Below are 17,218 nucleotides of genomic sequence, written 5' to 3'. Positions count from 1 at the left end.
CAGAACAAGGTTTTTTGCCTGGAGGGTGGTGAATGAGTGGAATTCATTGCCTGACTTAGTTGTGAGCTCTTCGTCTGTAAATGAATTCAAGAAGAGATATGACAGATATTGTTTTGCTAGTTTGGGTCTCCCGCGATGAGTCTACTGACTCCATGGAGATACCCGTAATAATAATAATAAACCACTGGCACTATTTCCCTCTTGCATCTCTATTTTGTATGGACATAACTCTTTCTTTATCATCAATAGCACTCCCCCTCCCTTTTTACTCCTTCTATCCTCACAAAACACATCATACTCTTTCATCTCTATTCCTGTTAGGATGTCAACTTCACTTATTCCAACCATTTTTGGGTGAACAAACTCAATTAGTGCAACCATTTCATCTGCCTTGTTTGTTACACTTGTAGCATTTGTATACAAAACAAACACAGCTCGTTGATTGGATCTACAGCTAGTTCCACCAATTCCACTCATTCGATGTGATCCCTCCATGCTCAACTGGGGCCATTTCCCTTTCTGCTTATTCATTTTAGAACCCTCTTCAATTCCAACTGTTTCCTCTTGATCCCAGGTCATCCCATTCCTTTCCTGTCTACACATGCTTTCACATCCTCTTGGAGCATCCACCTTTCTCACACTGTGTACCCCCTGTCCACCCTGAGCCTCCTCATTTCTTTGTTCCTCTTGCACACCCATTCTCTCATTTTCCATACTCATGCCACTCACTTCCTCATTCATAGCCACCTCTTCAATCTATCCTGTCTTACTCTCCTGCTCTTCCACATCACTTCCCACTTGATCTGATTCATTCTCTGTACTCACTTCTCTACCTTCCAGCAGCAGTCTCTCCGAGCAACTCGCACCATAACCACTCAAATGCAGTCCATCTCTCTTATATAGTTCACTTCATCCTTCAAACTCATTTCACACATTAACAAACTGTACTCTTTCTCCTCGCACATTTAAGCTAACATATCATTCATAATACTTGCTCTCCACTTCATCTCACAACTGTCACACCTAGGCAACACACTTACTACCCTTCCTATCACACTATTCTCTTTTATCCTGGTATCCATTCTGACGTGCTCTTTGTCCTCTGTCAAGTCATTCGAACCTATTAAAACCATCAACTCCTTTGCTCGCTCCCTCCCCATATCCAATACCTCAATCACCACTCTACTAATTTTACCACCTGGAAAAAACATACCTTGTGCATCCTCTCATCCAGCACACCTTTAATAATGGAACATTATTAAAGGTGTGCTGGATAAGACACAACGCCACTCGCTCGTCTTTCGTACCAACATGATTTGTTTTAATCATTTTCACCCAAATTTTCTTAATTTCATTCTGCATTCATTTCGTCTCTTGCATCCTACCCAACTCTTAACAATTTTTTGCCTTTCTTTCATACCATCCCTCTCATTCGAACGAGCACTCATTCTCCCCGCAACATTCTTGCTACTAACACTTTCTGTCACCAAATTCATATTAGCACTCATGAAATCCTCGTTTAGCTCACACTTTGCACGTACCCTCCTTCCATCCGTCCTAAATATCCACAAATCATCTATATAATCAAACAAGTACATGTAGCACACCTCGCACTTCACAAAACAACAGAAGTCTAAGTTAAAGTCATGCAGTGACAATGCCGCTACCATCTTTCCTCTGCCAGTTACTACTTTGAGGTCTAATAACAATGAATTAAGTTTATAAAAAATATCCCACGCACTAATAATACTAGTAGTGCACAACTTTAACAGCAGCTCTTACTCAAACACTCATATACAATTGATTATTTCAAGAATAACTTATCTGAATCTGGAGCTCTTCTTACACACTGCTGCTACAACTATCTCACGAGCACCCTCCTTATAACAACTATACAATTATAAACAGATCATAAATGAATCAATGCATGTAATACTATGCAGATCATATTAACATCATGTCAAGAACCAAACAGAAAGGCAGAAGAAACATAATCTGGAATTAGAAAAATCATCATATGAGATAGGGCTAAAAATGAATCCACAAATATCCAAAAGGAATTAATACTAGATAGAATCAGTCAACTGATACAAGTGTGAAAACTAGGAACATTGAAATAGGAAAAGTGAACAATTTAAATATTTAGAAGTAATGATCACAGACCCAGACCAGCTAAATGAGATGGTAGAAGTGCAGAATTGAATAAAGAAGGATAATGAAATCTTTTTTATTCTGTGTCATGTGTTTAGCTCAAAAGATATCTGTTGGAAGAATAGAAGTACAAATATATAAATCAATAATTCATCCAGTTATTTAGGGATGTGAAACCTGGATATTTATGGCAGGGATGTAGAATCTGATTTCAGCTTTTGAAAGGTAAATTCCTAGATTTGGCCCAGTGAATGATAATGGTCTCTGGAGAATACTTAAACTTTGAACTTAATAGAACACAAAAACTAAGTAAATAATTAATTTATTGACTTGATGCTGATATTTCGCTGGTATTATAACCAGCATCTTCAGAGCACAAAAACACTGTTTGTCACAATACGCGAGACTAAAACAACATGGTGTACTTAACCAAAATTGTAGCAGCAACACAAAGACTAGAGTCCTGATTTTGGCGCCCTCTATCTGAAAAAAAAAAAAAAAAAAAAAAAAAAAAACCGCTATCATATATTACTAGAGTCCTAGAAAAGTGCTAGTTTTTTCTTAATATGACTGTCTCCCAAATCTTCGGCAAGTTAATAAAGCCATATTTGTTGAGATTTGGAGTGTGTTTTAGGGCTTCTGTCGCCTCTAAGAACAATCTCTCTGATTTATATGGGTTTCTGTGTAGTACTTTTGTGTTTTTCCAGTTGATCCTGTGTGCAGGGGTATCCAGAGCATGGTCTGCTAGGCCCGACTTCCCATAATGATATTTCCGGACGTATCGTTTATGTTCGCTGATGCGGATATTCACAGTTCTTCCTGTTTGACCGTAGTAGGCTTGATTGCATGAGCAGGGTACTTGGTAGACTCCTGGATGTGATAAAGGAGGAATGCTGTCCTTGGGTGAGCGGATGAGGGTAGCTAATTTGCTACATGGTCTGAATGTGGTGCGTAGTTTATGTTTATTGAGGATTCTTGAGATCTTTTCGGATGTGCCTTTAATGTAAGGGATGGTGACTGTTTTGTTGTAGTTCTCTGTGGTGGATGGTGGGAGGGGTTTCTTAGGAGTGTTTAGTATTTTGTTTATTTTTTGTGGATTGTAGCCGTTGGCCAAGAAGGTGTGGCGTAAGTGAGTCAGTTCAGCAGTAAGAGCCTTGTCATTTGAACAGATTGCTCTCGCTCTATGGGTTAGCGTTTTTAATATGCCATATTGTTGAGAAGGATGATGGTGTGATTGTTTGTGTAAGTATCTGCCTGTATGTGTGGGTTTTCTGAAAACTGAAAATGATAAGGAACCATCTGGGAGACGTGTGATGAGTGTATCCAGGAAGGGCAGACAGTTGTTGGCTTCCAGTTCCATAGTAAAGTGGATTTTTGGATGTTGGCTATTTAAATGTGCTAAGAATGTTTTCAATGTCTCAGGGCCATGTGGCCAAATAGCAAGCACATCATCAACATAGCGTAGCCAAAGTGTTGGTTTGAGAGTGGCTGTATTGATTGCTTGTTTTTCCAGGTGTTCTATGTAAAAGTTGGCCAGGGGGGGAGAAAGGGGGGAGCCCATGGCTGTCCCATCAATTTGTTTGTATATTTTCCCTTTCCATGTGAAATATCCTGCATGTATTGTGAATTTGAGTAGTTCAAATATATCAGGGGGGAAGTGTGACTTCAGTAGATTGAGGGTTTCTGTTAGTGGTACATTTGTGAATAGTGAAGTGATGTCAAAGCTTACTATCAAGTCTGAGCTTTTTAGGGTGAGGTGTTGTAAGATGCTTTTTAGGTGTGCTGAATTTTTGATAAAGGAGGGAGAATTGTTAGTGAGAGTGGCTAGTAGCTTCGCTAAATGTCTAGCAAGTTTGTATGTGGGACTATTTATACTGTACACAATTGGGCGTAGGGGTGTGCCTGGTTTGTGAATTTTTGGTGATCCATAGATCCTTGGTATTTTGAATAGTTCAAATATATCAGGGGGGAAGTGTGACTTCTATTTGGCCACATGGCCCTGAGACATTGACTATTTGGCCACATGGCCCTGAGACATTGAAAACATTCTTAGCACATTTAAATAGCCAACATCCAAAAATCCACTTTACTATGGAACTGGAAGCCAACAACTGTCTGCCCTTCCTGGATACACTCATCACACGTCTCCCAGATGGTTCCTTATCATTTTCAGTTTTCAGAAAACCCACACATACAGGCAGATACTTACACAAACAATCACACCATCCTTCTCAACAATATGGCATATTAAAAACGCTAACCCATAGAGCGAGAGCAATCTGTTCAAATGACAAGGCTCTTACTGCTGAACTGACTCACTTACGCCACACCTTCTTGGCCAACGGCTACAATCCACAAAAAATAAACAAAATACTAAACACTCCTAAGAAACCCCTCCCACCATCCACCACAGAGAACTACAACAAAACAGTCACCATCCCTTACATTAAAGGTACATCCGAAAAGATCTCAAGAATCCTCAATAAACATAAACTACGCACCACATTCAGACCATGTAGCAAATTAGCTACCCTCATCCGCTCACCCAAGGACAGCATTCCTCCTTTATCACATCCAGGAGTCTACCAAGTACCCTGCTCATGCAATCAAGCCTACTACGGTCAAACAGGAAGAACTGTGAATATCCGCATCAGCGAACATAAACGATACGTCCGGAAATATCATTATGGGAAGTCGGGCCTAGCAGACCATGCTCTGGATACCCCTGCACACAGGATCAACTGGAAAAACACAAAAGTACTACACAGAAACCCATATAAATCAGAGGATTTTGTTCTTAGAGGCGACAGAAGCCCTAAAACACACTCCAAATCTCAACAAATATGGCTTTATTAACTTGCCGAAGATTTGGGAGACAGTCATATTAAGAAAAAACTAGCACTTTTCTAGAACTCTAGTAATATATGATAGCGTTTTTTTTTTTTTTTTTTTTTTTCAGATAGAGGGCACCAAAATCAGGACTCTAGTCTTTGTGTTGCTGCTACAATTTTGGTTAAGTACACCATGTTGTTTTAGTCTCGCGTATTGTGACAAACAGTGTTTTTGTGCTCTGAAGATGCTGGTTATAATACCAGCGAAATATCAGCATCAAGTCAATAAATTAATTATTTACTTAGTTTTTGTGTTCTATTATACCGTTAAAATAATAAACATGTTCGACGAACACATAAGTCTGTCCACACGTTTGAACTTAAGTTTTATAAAAAACTTAAGTTCAAAACGTTTCAGTGGATAGGGCTTTTTTTTTTTTTTTTCATAAAAATTGCAGTATTCTTAAGAAGACTATAAATATCAAAATTCTCAGTAAAAGACAGAGTAAAATAAGAACAAGATGGATATTGTTCTTAATCAGTATTACATGCACTGATTCATTTATGATCTGTTTATAATTGTACTGTGATACTATTAGTCAAGATAGCAAGATCAAGATAGCAATGTCCAAACTGGAGAAGTACAGTTCTGGATAAACAGGTTGGAGGCAATAAATCCAGGAGGCTAAGGCTTGATTTGAGCAGTAGAGTCTTGTAAGAAGAAATGGTAAGATCTTTATCTCTGTTCCTCATTTTTCTTGGTTCAATTATTGTTTTTAGTTTTAGTTTAAACATTTACATTGAACACATCGCTAAAAAACACATCTGATCCAAACATTTATATTGAACACATCGAGGACATACAATTGATTATCTTAAAACACTGTCTACCTTTTCTATTTATGCTAATGCTTAAAATAATTGTTTTGAAATTTTGATTTTGAAAGGATGCCAAAAGGAGGAAATTATTTTCTGTTCTCTTGATAGCTATTAGCCAGAACTTTTGTCCAACCTTGTTTTCACCTCTTTTGCACATGAATGTACCATAACCCATGGAAAAAAAACAATCTCTGGGTTCCTTTTTTTCTTCCTAAATATCCTCCTACTTGGAAATACTTTTAATGGGATTATAATGATCAAGTGTATATAATAAACAACTAAGTTATACCAACTAGTTTCACCAACTAAAGCTGTTGGCATCTTCAGGGTACATAACTGATGTAAGGCACTAAAAAGTAAAAAACTGTTACAAACTATAATCAACCAATTCCAATTATATTAAACAAAGAACAGCGTGCGTACAATACATTCATAGAGTGTGGATGATATCACTTGTTGTTATTTAGGAACGTTCTATAGTTGGCACTATAATTCATTTCTGGCAAGTTGAAGGATCTGATAAGGGTCTTCCAGATCACGGGCAAGATTAGTCCTTGGTTCCTATTAAGGTTTTGTATACAGTGGGCAACTGTTGTGGCTTCTTTAAAAATTCGGGAGCGGAAGTCCTCCTCCTCCTCCATGTAAGGAATTGTGCTTCTATCCCACTCTATGGTATGGTTTGTTCTTGAGAAATGAAAAGCTAACCCCGATTTTTCTTCTCTGTTATTATTGACGTCACCTATGTGTTCTTTTTGCCTAATTTCAAGGCTCCTTGAAGTTTGGCCGATGTAATTCAAGCCGCACAAGCAGGGTATGTTGTAACTCCTGCATATTTGGAGAAAGGATGGCTATCTTTTGGAGATCTTAAGAATTGTCTAATCATTTCTGTGAGTTTAAAGGCCACTCTTATTTTATGTGGTCTAAGGAGTCTAGCAATCTTATTGGAAACTGTCCCTAAGTATGGAATGATGATGGTAGAAATATAACATACATCATCTTGTTGTCTTTGTTGGGGTTCAGAGAAAAGTATCTTGTGGACGAGTCTTCGAGGAAATCCATTCATGGTAAGGTTGGTGGATATCAGAGATAGTTCTTCCTGGAGGTCTTGTTGATCTGTTGTAAGGAGAGAGGCACGGTTCTTCAACATTTTTACAATACTAAGTTTCTGAGAAATGTGGTGGCAGGAAGTGAAATGTAAATAACTACATTATTATTAGATTGCTAGACTCCTTAGACCACATAAAATAAGAGTGGCCTTTAAACCCACAGAAACGATTAGACAATTCTTAAGATCTCCAAAAGATGGCCATCCTTTCTCCAAATATGCTGGAGTTTATAATATACCCTGCTTGTGCGGCTTGAATTACATCAGCCAAACTTCAAGGAGCCTTGAAATTAGGCAAAAAGAACACATAGGTGACGTCAATAATAACAGAGAAGAAAAATCGGGGTTAGCTTTTCATTTCTCAAGAACAAACCATACTACCATAGAGTGGGATAAAAGCACAATTCCTTGCATGGAGGAGGAGGAGGAGGACTTCCGCTCCCGAATTTTTAAAGAAGCCACAACAGTTGCCTGCTGTATACAAAACCTTAACAGGAACCAAGGACTAATCTTGCCCATGATCTGGAAGACCCTTATCAGATCCTTCAACTCGCCAGAACTGAATTATAGTGCCAACTATAGAACGTTCCTAAATAACAACAAGTGATATCATCCACGCTCTATGAATGTATTGTACGTGCTCTGTTCTTTGTTTAATATAATTGGAATCGGTTGATTATAGTTTGTTACAGTTTTTTACTTTTTAGTGCCTTACATCAGTTATGTACCATGAAGATGCCAACAGCCTTAGTTGGTGAAACTAGTTGGTATAACTTAGTTGTTTATTATATGCACTTGATCATTATAATCCCATTAAAAGTATTTCCAGAACTTTTTTGGTCAAGAAAATTAAACGTTTTTTAACATATTCTCCTACCTTTCTGAACATACACACTCATTTGCTATTTTGATTCTTTTACCAAAAAAAGATATGAATTCATCATGAGACTTGGAGTGAAGAATCTTGTCCAGACAAGATTCTTCATTTGCATCTCTTATTGGCATTTCTCCATTTGCTGTGAATGTCTGTGTTGCTTTTTTATTCTTTTTTTAATCACTAATATTCTTCATAAAGTAATAGGAAAAGCTCATTTAAAGTGAGATACTGTGCTACTTAGAAACCTCTTAATTAATCAAGAAATATTTTGCATTCCATCTTTGAACAAATACCATGGAAAAGTTTAAGGAATCATGGTTGTTTTTGTTATGTCTAAACGATTTGATCATATTTATTGAGTAAGCTTCCATCATATGGCATGTCTTCTGACATCTGCTACTGAGGCCATGGTTACACATTGTGTGATGGATCTTTATCCTTAAACTTTGCAAATAATGCTGCAGTTCCACAATGCTCAATTCTTTTTACCTACTTTATTCTTCCTATGTCATTGTCAGACCCTCCCCCTCCCTGTGGAGTTAGAAAACTGATATGTGGAAGGTCCTATTGTCACATATATAGATCATCAAACCATGCCTTAAACTCATTCACTGTTTTTCCCATGCTGACTGCATTCACAAACAATGAATTCTGCTCATCAACTATTTTTTTATTTTTTACAAAAAAAAAGAGAGAGAGAGAGAGAGAGAGAGAAGCATGTTCTTTCATTCTTACTTTTGATGACTTTAGAACAAAGAGATTTCTCTTCTTGGTATAACTCTAACTTCCAATTTTTCTTGATAACTTGTTAGAAATTCTACCTCCTCTGCATCCAAGTTTTTTAGCATTACATTAAATTTTGGAAACTGGATGAATCTATGACTGTTTTCTCTACTGTGTTTAGGAAGGAAAATTCTACAAACAAATAAAGAAAACAGTCACAGATTCTCATCCATCCAGGTAACTACTTTATGGTGACTGAAGAAAGCTTTAAACTCTGTTCCACACAGACCCTTTTGCTTGTGCTATTTAGATGTGTTCTCCATTTGACTACAAGAACCTGATGTCCTCAATGCCTTTATAATGTATCTAAATAATCAACAACTCAGAATCCAATTCACTTTAGAGAAAGAAAACAACAGTCTCCCCTCCCCTTCCCATATTACATGTCAATCTGATCTTTGTCATTTTATTTACAAAAAAAACACAAGTGCATGTACACACAAATACAGGTAGAATTTCTTTTTGTAATCCAATTTTGCCTTCCTTAGAATGGCCATCAGTCACCTACCCTGCTCCATATAATGCTCCTGAGTCTTGTCATCATTCTGCTTACAGTATGATACTGGATCCATAACATTGCTTTAAAATAGCATTCATCTACTTAATTTCCATGCAATTTATTCTCTACAGATGGAGTCAGATATTTCTTCCTCCAGATACCTTTTAACTACTTCCGTATGTTGCTCCCACCCATGAAAGGTTATTTGCAAACCTATAGTACATTTTATACTGTGGGTGAGCTAAGAAACCATGCGCTACAGATTGAACATGTTGATTCCTCTATTATACTCCTCATGCCAAAGCACTTCCTTCTCAGTTTATTATAATCATGTCTAAAATAAAATTGCATAACAAAGTTATTTAGTTTTAACTTCGTACCTCCAAGTTAAAACGTCATGATTACTCTGTTTGGAAGCATAATGCACCTCATTCTTAGATGCTATTACTGGATCCAGTGTTGTTGTATCATGAGTTCCTTCCATCATATGCTGCATAATGTAGTTATACAAGAGTAATTCTATAAACTCTTTCTCTTATCTTGCATGTTTTCTTCTCTCTCCAGTCTATATTTTAAAGATTTATCATTAGTTTTAAGTTTATCCTTAACCTTGAATGTTTGCTACCCAGATGAAGAACTTGACATTTTAAGCTTTTCAAATTTATATATTAACACTTTAGTTCTGATCAGTATCATTGATGAAAATTAGGAACAACAATCAACTTCAATACTGATTGAACCCATGGTTTCAGAAGTCAAATTGGAAGTACGACTGTTTGAAACTGTGCTTTTGCATTTAGTTTATTTGTAACAGTATCATAATAACTAAGCTATGATAAGAACAAGCCTATTTATTATACTATGTTGTAGTTTGGCACTAATTTTATTGACATTTAAGTATTCTTGTAGGCTGCCCTTAACAAAAGACTATTATTGTTATATAGCCAGTTTGAGGAAAAATAATTATACAACAATGATCTTGCTGGATACAGAAGGCAATTAGACAACTAGTGAAGAATACATTGTAGAGTTGTTTAATGATCATGTTATCAGAGTTTCATTCTGGTGTAAGTGTTATTTTTAGATGCAGGGGATAAGTTGAGAGGTTGCAAGTGATTGACTGAAGAAAGACTGAAAGAAGGTTACCCTTTTGTTAAAGGGCAATGTTCTTTTAATAATTTGGTTCACAAGAGTAATTGATGAACTGTGCATATGCCGAAATATTTCTGGATTTTTATGAAGTATTTGACAGGTTGCCTCATGACATATTAATATTTAAGTTGTAGTGAAAAGGTTTAGATAATGAACTCTTGAAATGGATTTGCAGTTGGCTATTTGAGAGAAATCAAAGGGTTTTTATGGGTGTATGGGAGAGGCATTATCAAGGAAGAGAAAAGCAATGAGCGGGGATCTTGCAACTAGGTACTTTGTCTGCAACAGTTACTTCTCACAACAGGTTCCTATTTATTCTTTGTCAGTAATGCTATGAATAGATTGTGCAGGGGATATTCATTTGTCTACAGATAATGCTAAGGCATGGAGAGCTAGTAAAAGTGGTAGCGACGTAGTGGCTTTTCAGGAGAATTTGGATAGGCTGTAAATGCAAGAGGATGATTAGAATAACAGTTTGTGACAGAGTGTAAGGTTTAAAACTTGGGGATTCATAGATAGAAGGTTGTGGAATCTGTTGGCAAGATTATACTAACAGAGTTGAAGGATGCAAGGGCTCTTGAGTATGGTGGTGATTGACAGAGAGCTTAATTTTACTGGAAACATTAGGAAACTTTAGAAAGGGTTGAAGATTCCATTTTTAAGTTCTGTAAAAGATAAGCTTTCCCCTTGGCAGTTATCAGATCTCTTGCATCTGCATCCTGTCCTACTTCAGCAAATCTAGAAGATGAGCAGTTGTTCATCATAAGGAATATAAAAATGACATTACTTATGATGGAACAGAATAGTCTGGACTTTAAGAGAACTATGTTTAGAGAGTATATTCACAAAAGCAAATTCCTTGTGGAAAGACCATATAAAGAAAACTTGAGGCATTATGACTACTACATTGTCCTAATCTAAAGACATCTGATATTAATATAATTTCCAGGCCTCCAGATCACAATTCATTGCAGATTATGTTCAATTTGTGGGAAGTCAGCTGCTTAACACTGTTCATCTAAGTCAGTTTAAAAAAATAAAAAAAAAAAAAGAGTAAGACTGTGAAGTTATAATTTGTACTTTCGTTTATAGAAGATGCCCATCATTATTATGAGAGACCTCCAGAGGATCAGGGACTCATTGACATGGAATATGTATCACTTACACCACCACCACCACCACCACCACCACCTGTCATACTTTCTTTAGAATTCATTCACACCATTTGCACTCACCACCTCCAAGGCAAGCCATTAATACTGATCTCACACTACTCGATGAGAATAAACTAGTTTGTTGTGATCCTTTCTTAACTGCATTCATTCTGAACTTCTCTTATCCTATTCCTATCCTCCATAACATTAAAAATTCCACCTATTGGTACACTCTGACCTTTATGGAAGTTTGTAGATCTCTATCGTATCACCCCCCCCCCCCTCTGCTATTTGGACAGGAGGTAAGTTTTCTACATTTGGCCCTTTTTAAAGTTTGATTTGGTTTGATTTGATATGTTGCAAGCAGGCTGAGTGCTGGAGTTTTAGACTTCAGCTTTGAGATGCTGAATTTTTATTTTGGAATGTCTTGAACACAATTGGAGTTGAGCATTTAGAGAACTAGGGCTTGGATAGTGGTCAATGAATTCTATCCAGAATTATTTCAATTATCCAGTCACAGCAGGTATTTGGATAAGCAGGTCTAAAACTCCAGGCTGAATGCTGGAGTTTTAGACTTCAGCTTTGAGATGCTGAATTTTTATTTTGGAATGTTTTGAACACAATTGGAGTCAAGCATTTAGAGAACTAGGACTTTGATAGTGGTCAATGAATTATATCCAAAATTATTTCAATTATTCAGTCACAGCAGGTATTTGGATAAGCAGGCTGAAAACTATAATCAGATTTTTGCACTTCATGGAAATGAAGTGCAAAAATCATGGCAGTTATCATCATTCCATTTGGTACCACTGAAGTGCCAGAGAATGAGGCTTAAGTTGGCTAGGTGAATGCCAATCTGTAGAAAAGGAAACATGAACCAAGCTATGGTTGGAGTTACAGGAAGGAAACTTGATATCTGCAGTGTATTTGGAAGGCAACCTGTTTAAGAAAAGGTCTGAGGTGTTGGGAAAATCTGAAGGATTATTTGATATTCTAGTTAGTATATGGACAGTTTATGGTTACATAAATTGTCCATATACTAAACATTCATCATTCAAACTAGCATCCTTTGTCTAACTTCACAGATTAGATTGAAAAAGATGTTGAAGTCTCCAAGGAAGATGCTCTCAGTGTTTGGATAATTTAAATTGCATTCATTATATTAAAATTATGGAGACAACTACTATGTTAGAATAATAACTTCAGTTTAATATAAATCAAAATAATTACCCAATGTTTCGACCATCATATCGAGATCATCATCTGAAGTGTACACATACAAAAAGACAAGCTACAACAAGCATAGTATACTAAAGTAACACTGATTTGGTGAACTGTTAACACTACTGGTCTGACCTCTGGTGGGAAAAAAAACCTACTACATCAAAGTTAGGGACCTGTTATCTTTTTTGACTAGAGACTGTTAACAGATAAATTAAAGCAAAACAGTATAGATGATGGCCAATGCAATATATGAAATACGAGCTGAAAGTATTGTTGTGCGAGTCCAGAAGTGAGGGTTGGTTGGAACAGAAGCTATGTGAGCTGAATGTATGTTATCTATATTCTTGGGATTTTTAGGCCATCATTACTGTTTAGATTAAGAGAGTTGATCAAAATTTCACAGGTTTCCTTAAATGTGTGTTCATACCACATTTTAGTACGATGTAAGGAACGTGTTCCTTTCCAGTCAGTTTGGTGTAGAGTGTTAAGAGTATGATCAGAGAGGCCAAATTACCAAAATTGTTAAATTGAATGTGTCGTTTGTGTTCTTTATTTCATATAGGAATCATGTGTCCTGTTATACCAATATAAGGTAAATTACAGGCACACTGGATTCAATATATCCTTGGGTGGGATCCTTGGAGGTGTTGAATATGTTTTATGTTTTTCAGTTTTGTAGAGAGTTAAAAGTAGCACTAAGATTGTAATTGTTTAGCATTCTGTCTATTTTTATCTGACAGACCATAGAAAATCAACCTTCAAAGATAAATGTTCAGAGATCAAACTGACCATCAGAATTAGGAAAGTAATAACGGTACCAAATAGAGTCAACAAAATATACTAAAGAAAATTTGAGTTGGAGCATATTCTAAATTAAATAATTTCTGACATGGAATGTCAGATATGACAAATACACATGTAAAAGGGCACATTAATTGTTATAGTGAATTAGGAGATGTGTGTAGATCATGTTGGTGAATACTGTACTGGAAAGTTTGAATAGTGAAGAATAAGGGTTATGGTAAAAGAAAACAGTAATCTAACACTGTACATGGTCTTTCCATAAAAACTATTACAACTACTGCACAACCCAGTACTTCCCACAAAATTGCATGAGCCTGGTTCTGTTAGTGGCACTGTGTGCAGCCAACATTCATGTACTTATCAGTAGAGAAGGGAAGATTGAATAGTTGTAGGAGTTAGTGCTCAGTGCTCATTTGACAGATATGTGCCCTGGATGGTTGCACAGCATGTGCCATAGCACCTTGGATTCAGAGAGGTCTTCACTCTGCATCAGTGATGGTTTGGTGAGGGGGCGACGTATCAGAGGGTATCCAAGTTGCATTTCTGTGAGAAAGGGGTCAAAACCTCTGAAGTCTAAGACACCATGCTGGAACCTGTGGTATGGCCCCTGAACAACACTTTGTTTCTCAGTTGGATGAAGACAGTTCCTTCACCAAAGGCAAGTACCACACAACAGTGGTTGGAGGCAAATGTGTCCAACCATGTATCACCATCTGATGGGTCATCTGGAAGTCCTGATCTGAATCTGGTGGACTTCAAATTGTGGTCAGAGCTTGAGAGAGTAGTCTGCAAAAAATGATACACTAGCATTGCCAACCTGAAGGTGGAGTGAACAGTAGCAGTGTTTTCATTAGATGTTGTGCATGCCACCATCAATATATGGTCTCACAGACTGTGTGTGTGCATGAAGGCAAAAGGGATCATTTCAAACATTAAGTGCTGCTATATGCATATCATACATGTGATTTGTATGTGCAGAAAGCTGTAAATGATTTACTGATAGATTAAAGGTTTATACACTATGCAAGTTGTAACAGTATTTATGGCTACCTGCATTAGCACATTCATAGAGGCTTCATAAGAAATAGATGGGGAGGATTCCACAGCACCAAGCAGCACATTCAAATAGAACATGTTTTGTCAAATGGGCACCAACTGTAGTGTTAAGGCATAATTTAAATGTGTTGAAAGATTTGGGAATGATTGCAGTTCAAGGGTTGATGGTGGAAATTGTAAAGCAGATCTAGACAGGGGCGTGCCAGTAGTGTCCAGCACCTGTGTGCAAAACTTTAGTTGGTGCCCCTCTACCCAGTAGCATGCCAGTAGTGTCCGGCACCTGTGTGCAAAACTTTAGTTGGCGTCCCTATCCCCCCTCCAATAAAAAAAAATCACTTTAAAAAAACGTTTTTTTTTAAAGTATTTCCTCCTCTTTGGCGCCTTTACTATCCTGGTGCCTGTGAATCACACACATTGCACATATGGCCGGCGCGCCCCTGGATCTAGAAGATTTTCAATTGCTGTGATAGAAATTACTGCCACACCCTTGGTTTCAGGTAATAGTGAAGAGAGAGAATACAGAGAGTTACTAATATGATATAAATTTACAAGAGGAAGCTTTAGAGACAAACATGATATTGGGTGGAAAGAGGAAGAAATGACTTAGCATGTGTAGGATGAGATAGAATGTACTGTGGTTATAGAAACTGAAGAGTTGAATTTTTTTAAGGCAAAGCTTAACAGAGTCTTCAGTAATGAGGTTATGGAATCCTTCAAGACTATGCATGTTATTAACTTTATTTTTGTTAAGTGATTACTGTAATAACTATAATATTTTAATTAAATGAATATTTCTGCCTAATGCATTTCATTCTTAAATTTATTTGAACAAAATTGTTTATTCCTTTTGGTGACTGTGTAATTTACATTAAATATTCATAACAGAAGTAATATTAGTTTGTTTTATTTTCTAGGATTATTTGGAGCCAGATGAAATATCTCTTACAGAGCCAACATCAGAACTAGTCTTAAGTAGGTAGCAGATTACTGTAATTTTTAATAATATTCACATTTATACAAACACTTTTTGAATGAAAATATTCCTATATATGCCAAAAATATTCACTCCCATTTATTAAAAATGAAATTTTTTTTTTTTTTATGTTGAGCCTATACACAGGAGGTTGGTTGGTCAACCTATAGTACATTAGTACCGTGTATTGGTGGTGGGTTGGGAAAGGAGGAATTTGTTTACATTTGATTTGAATGACTTTAAATTCTATTCCTTGGGAAACACAGCAGGTGGGAGATTGTTCCACAGTGCAGCAGTTGCATGGATGAAGGAAGAGGAAAAGTAACTTATTCTGTTTGTTTCTAGGTGAACTGTGAAGAGATGTTGTGCAGTAGCAGCTGTACGTGTTCCAATGAGTTTAGTACTGAGCAGAGGAATTATTGATGATATTTCCATTGAGCATTTCCCATGGAAATATTTGTAGAATATACATACTGCAGAGACCATACATCTGTGTGAAAGAGGAGGGGGGGGAGTTGGTAAGGGATGGATCATTGATAAGTCTAATTGCTCTCCTCTGTATTGAGTCAAGCATTTTGAGAGAGCTTTTTGTGCCCCACCCCATATGTGAGAGCAGTATTCAATAGTTGGGCAGATTTGTGACTTGTATAATGTTAATAGCTGTTTGGGGGTGAAGACCTTGAGCAAAAGAGGAATCCTAGTTTTTTTGAGGCTGAGGATGCTATGTTTGAGATATGTTTATGCCAAGAGAGGTTTGATGTGAGGATGATTCCAAGGAGTGAGATCTCAAACTGTCTGGAGATTTGGGTATCATTAAAAAGGATATTGGGAAAAAATGGTTCTTTTTTATGGGAAATAGTACAGAACTGGGTTTTATTGGCATTGAAATTTATGAGGTTATCTGAACCCCATTGAAGGATGGCTTGCAGATCGGAGTTGAGGGTCGCAGTGGTTGATGTTCTGTAGGTTGAGGTGAGTTGTGTAGGGTAAGGCTTATCAAATGCAAGTGAAGAGTGTAATGTGCTGTCGTCTGCAAAACTGTGTATTGGGTTGGAGGTCAATTGCAGTAAGTCATTGATATATAGAGGAAGAAGGTTGGTGAGAGGACAGAACCTTGTGGGACCTCAGCATTAATTGAGTGGTGAGAGGATGGGGAGCCGTCCACCATCACATGGACAGTAATTGGATGGCAGTGACTTGTCACACTTCTTGGGGATGGGCTGAATATAGGCCAATTTCCAGTTTGTGGAATAGATTCCAGTGGAGTAGGAGAGTATATATATATATATATATATATATATATATATATATATATATATATATATATAGGTGACATAGGATAGCGGTCAGTTCTGGAATGCAAACTTTCAGAACAATTTGGGGAATGCCATCGGGACCAGGAGACTTTTTTGTATCTAATTTGGACAGTGTTTTTCTGATCTCATCCTGTCAAAAGGATATGGGGGGCATTGTATGTTGGGTGTCTGGAATGGTTGGAGGACATTTACCATTGTCAGTTATGCATGCATTTGAAGCAAAGTATGAGGCCAGAAGATTGGCTTTTTCTGTGGATGATGCAGTAGAGCCATCGGGTGTGATAGGCGTGGGAATAGTGTTGGATAGAAATTACGGCCAATTGCTTTGGCGAGAGACCAAAAGGCTCAGCTATCGTTTGGACAGGCTGATAGTTTCCTGCTTGTTGCTCTTTTGAACTCTGTTTTGGAAGTGTT

The 17,218-nt window shown here is 37.1% G+C and overlaps 1 protein-coding gene across 2 annotated transcripts in view; it reads left to right on the top strand.

The window, feature by feature from the left end:
- LOC150106497 (uncharacterized) overlaps window positions 1-17,218 on the top strand; it is a 553,742-nt gene that overhangs the window by 474,100 nt on the left and 62,424 nt on the right. For both annotated transcript variants that reach the window (XM_090393159.1, XM_090393158.1), the window contains one exon: window positions 15,430-15,487. In XM_090393159.1, the coding sequence (XP_090249285.1) occupies window positions 15,430-15,487 (58 nt within the window). The remainder of the gene's footprint in view (window positions 1-15,429; window positions 15,488-17,218) is intronic.

The sequence above is a fragment of the Typopeltis vanoorti genome, chromosome 5 (assembly GCF_054136105.1).
Source record: "Typopeltis vanoorti isolate ZY-2024b chromosome 5, IOZ_Tvanoo_1.0, whole genome shotgun sequence".
NCBI lineage: Eukaryota > Metazoa > Arthropoda > Arachnida > Uropygi > Thelyphonidae > Typopeltis > Typopeltis vanoorti.
The sequence above is the reverse complement of the archived record's forward strand: the minus strand, read 5'-3'. Positions and strand labels throughout refer to the sequence as shown.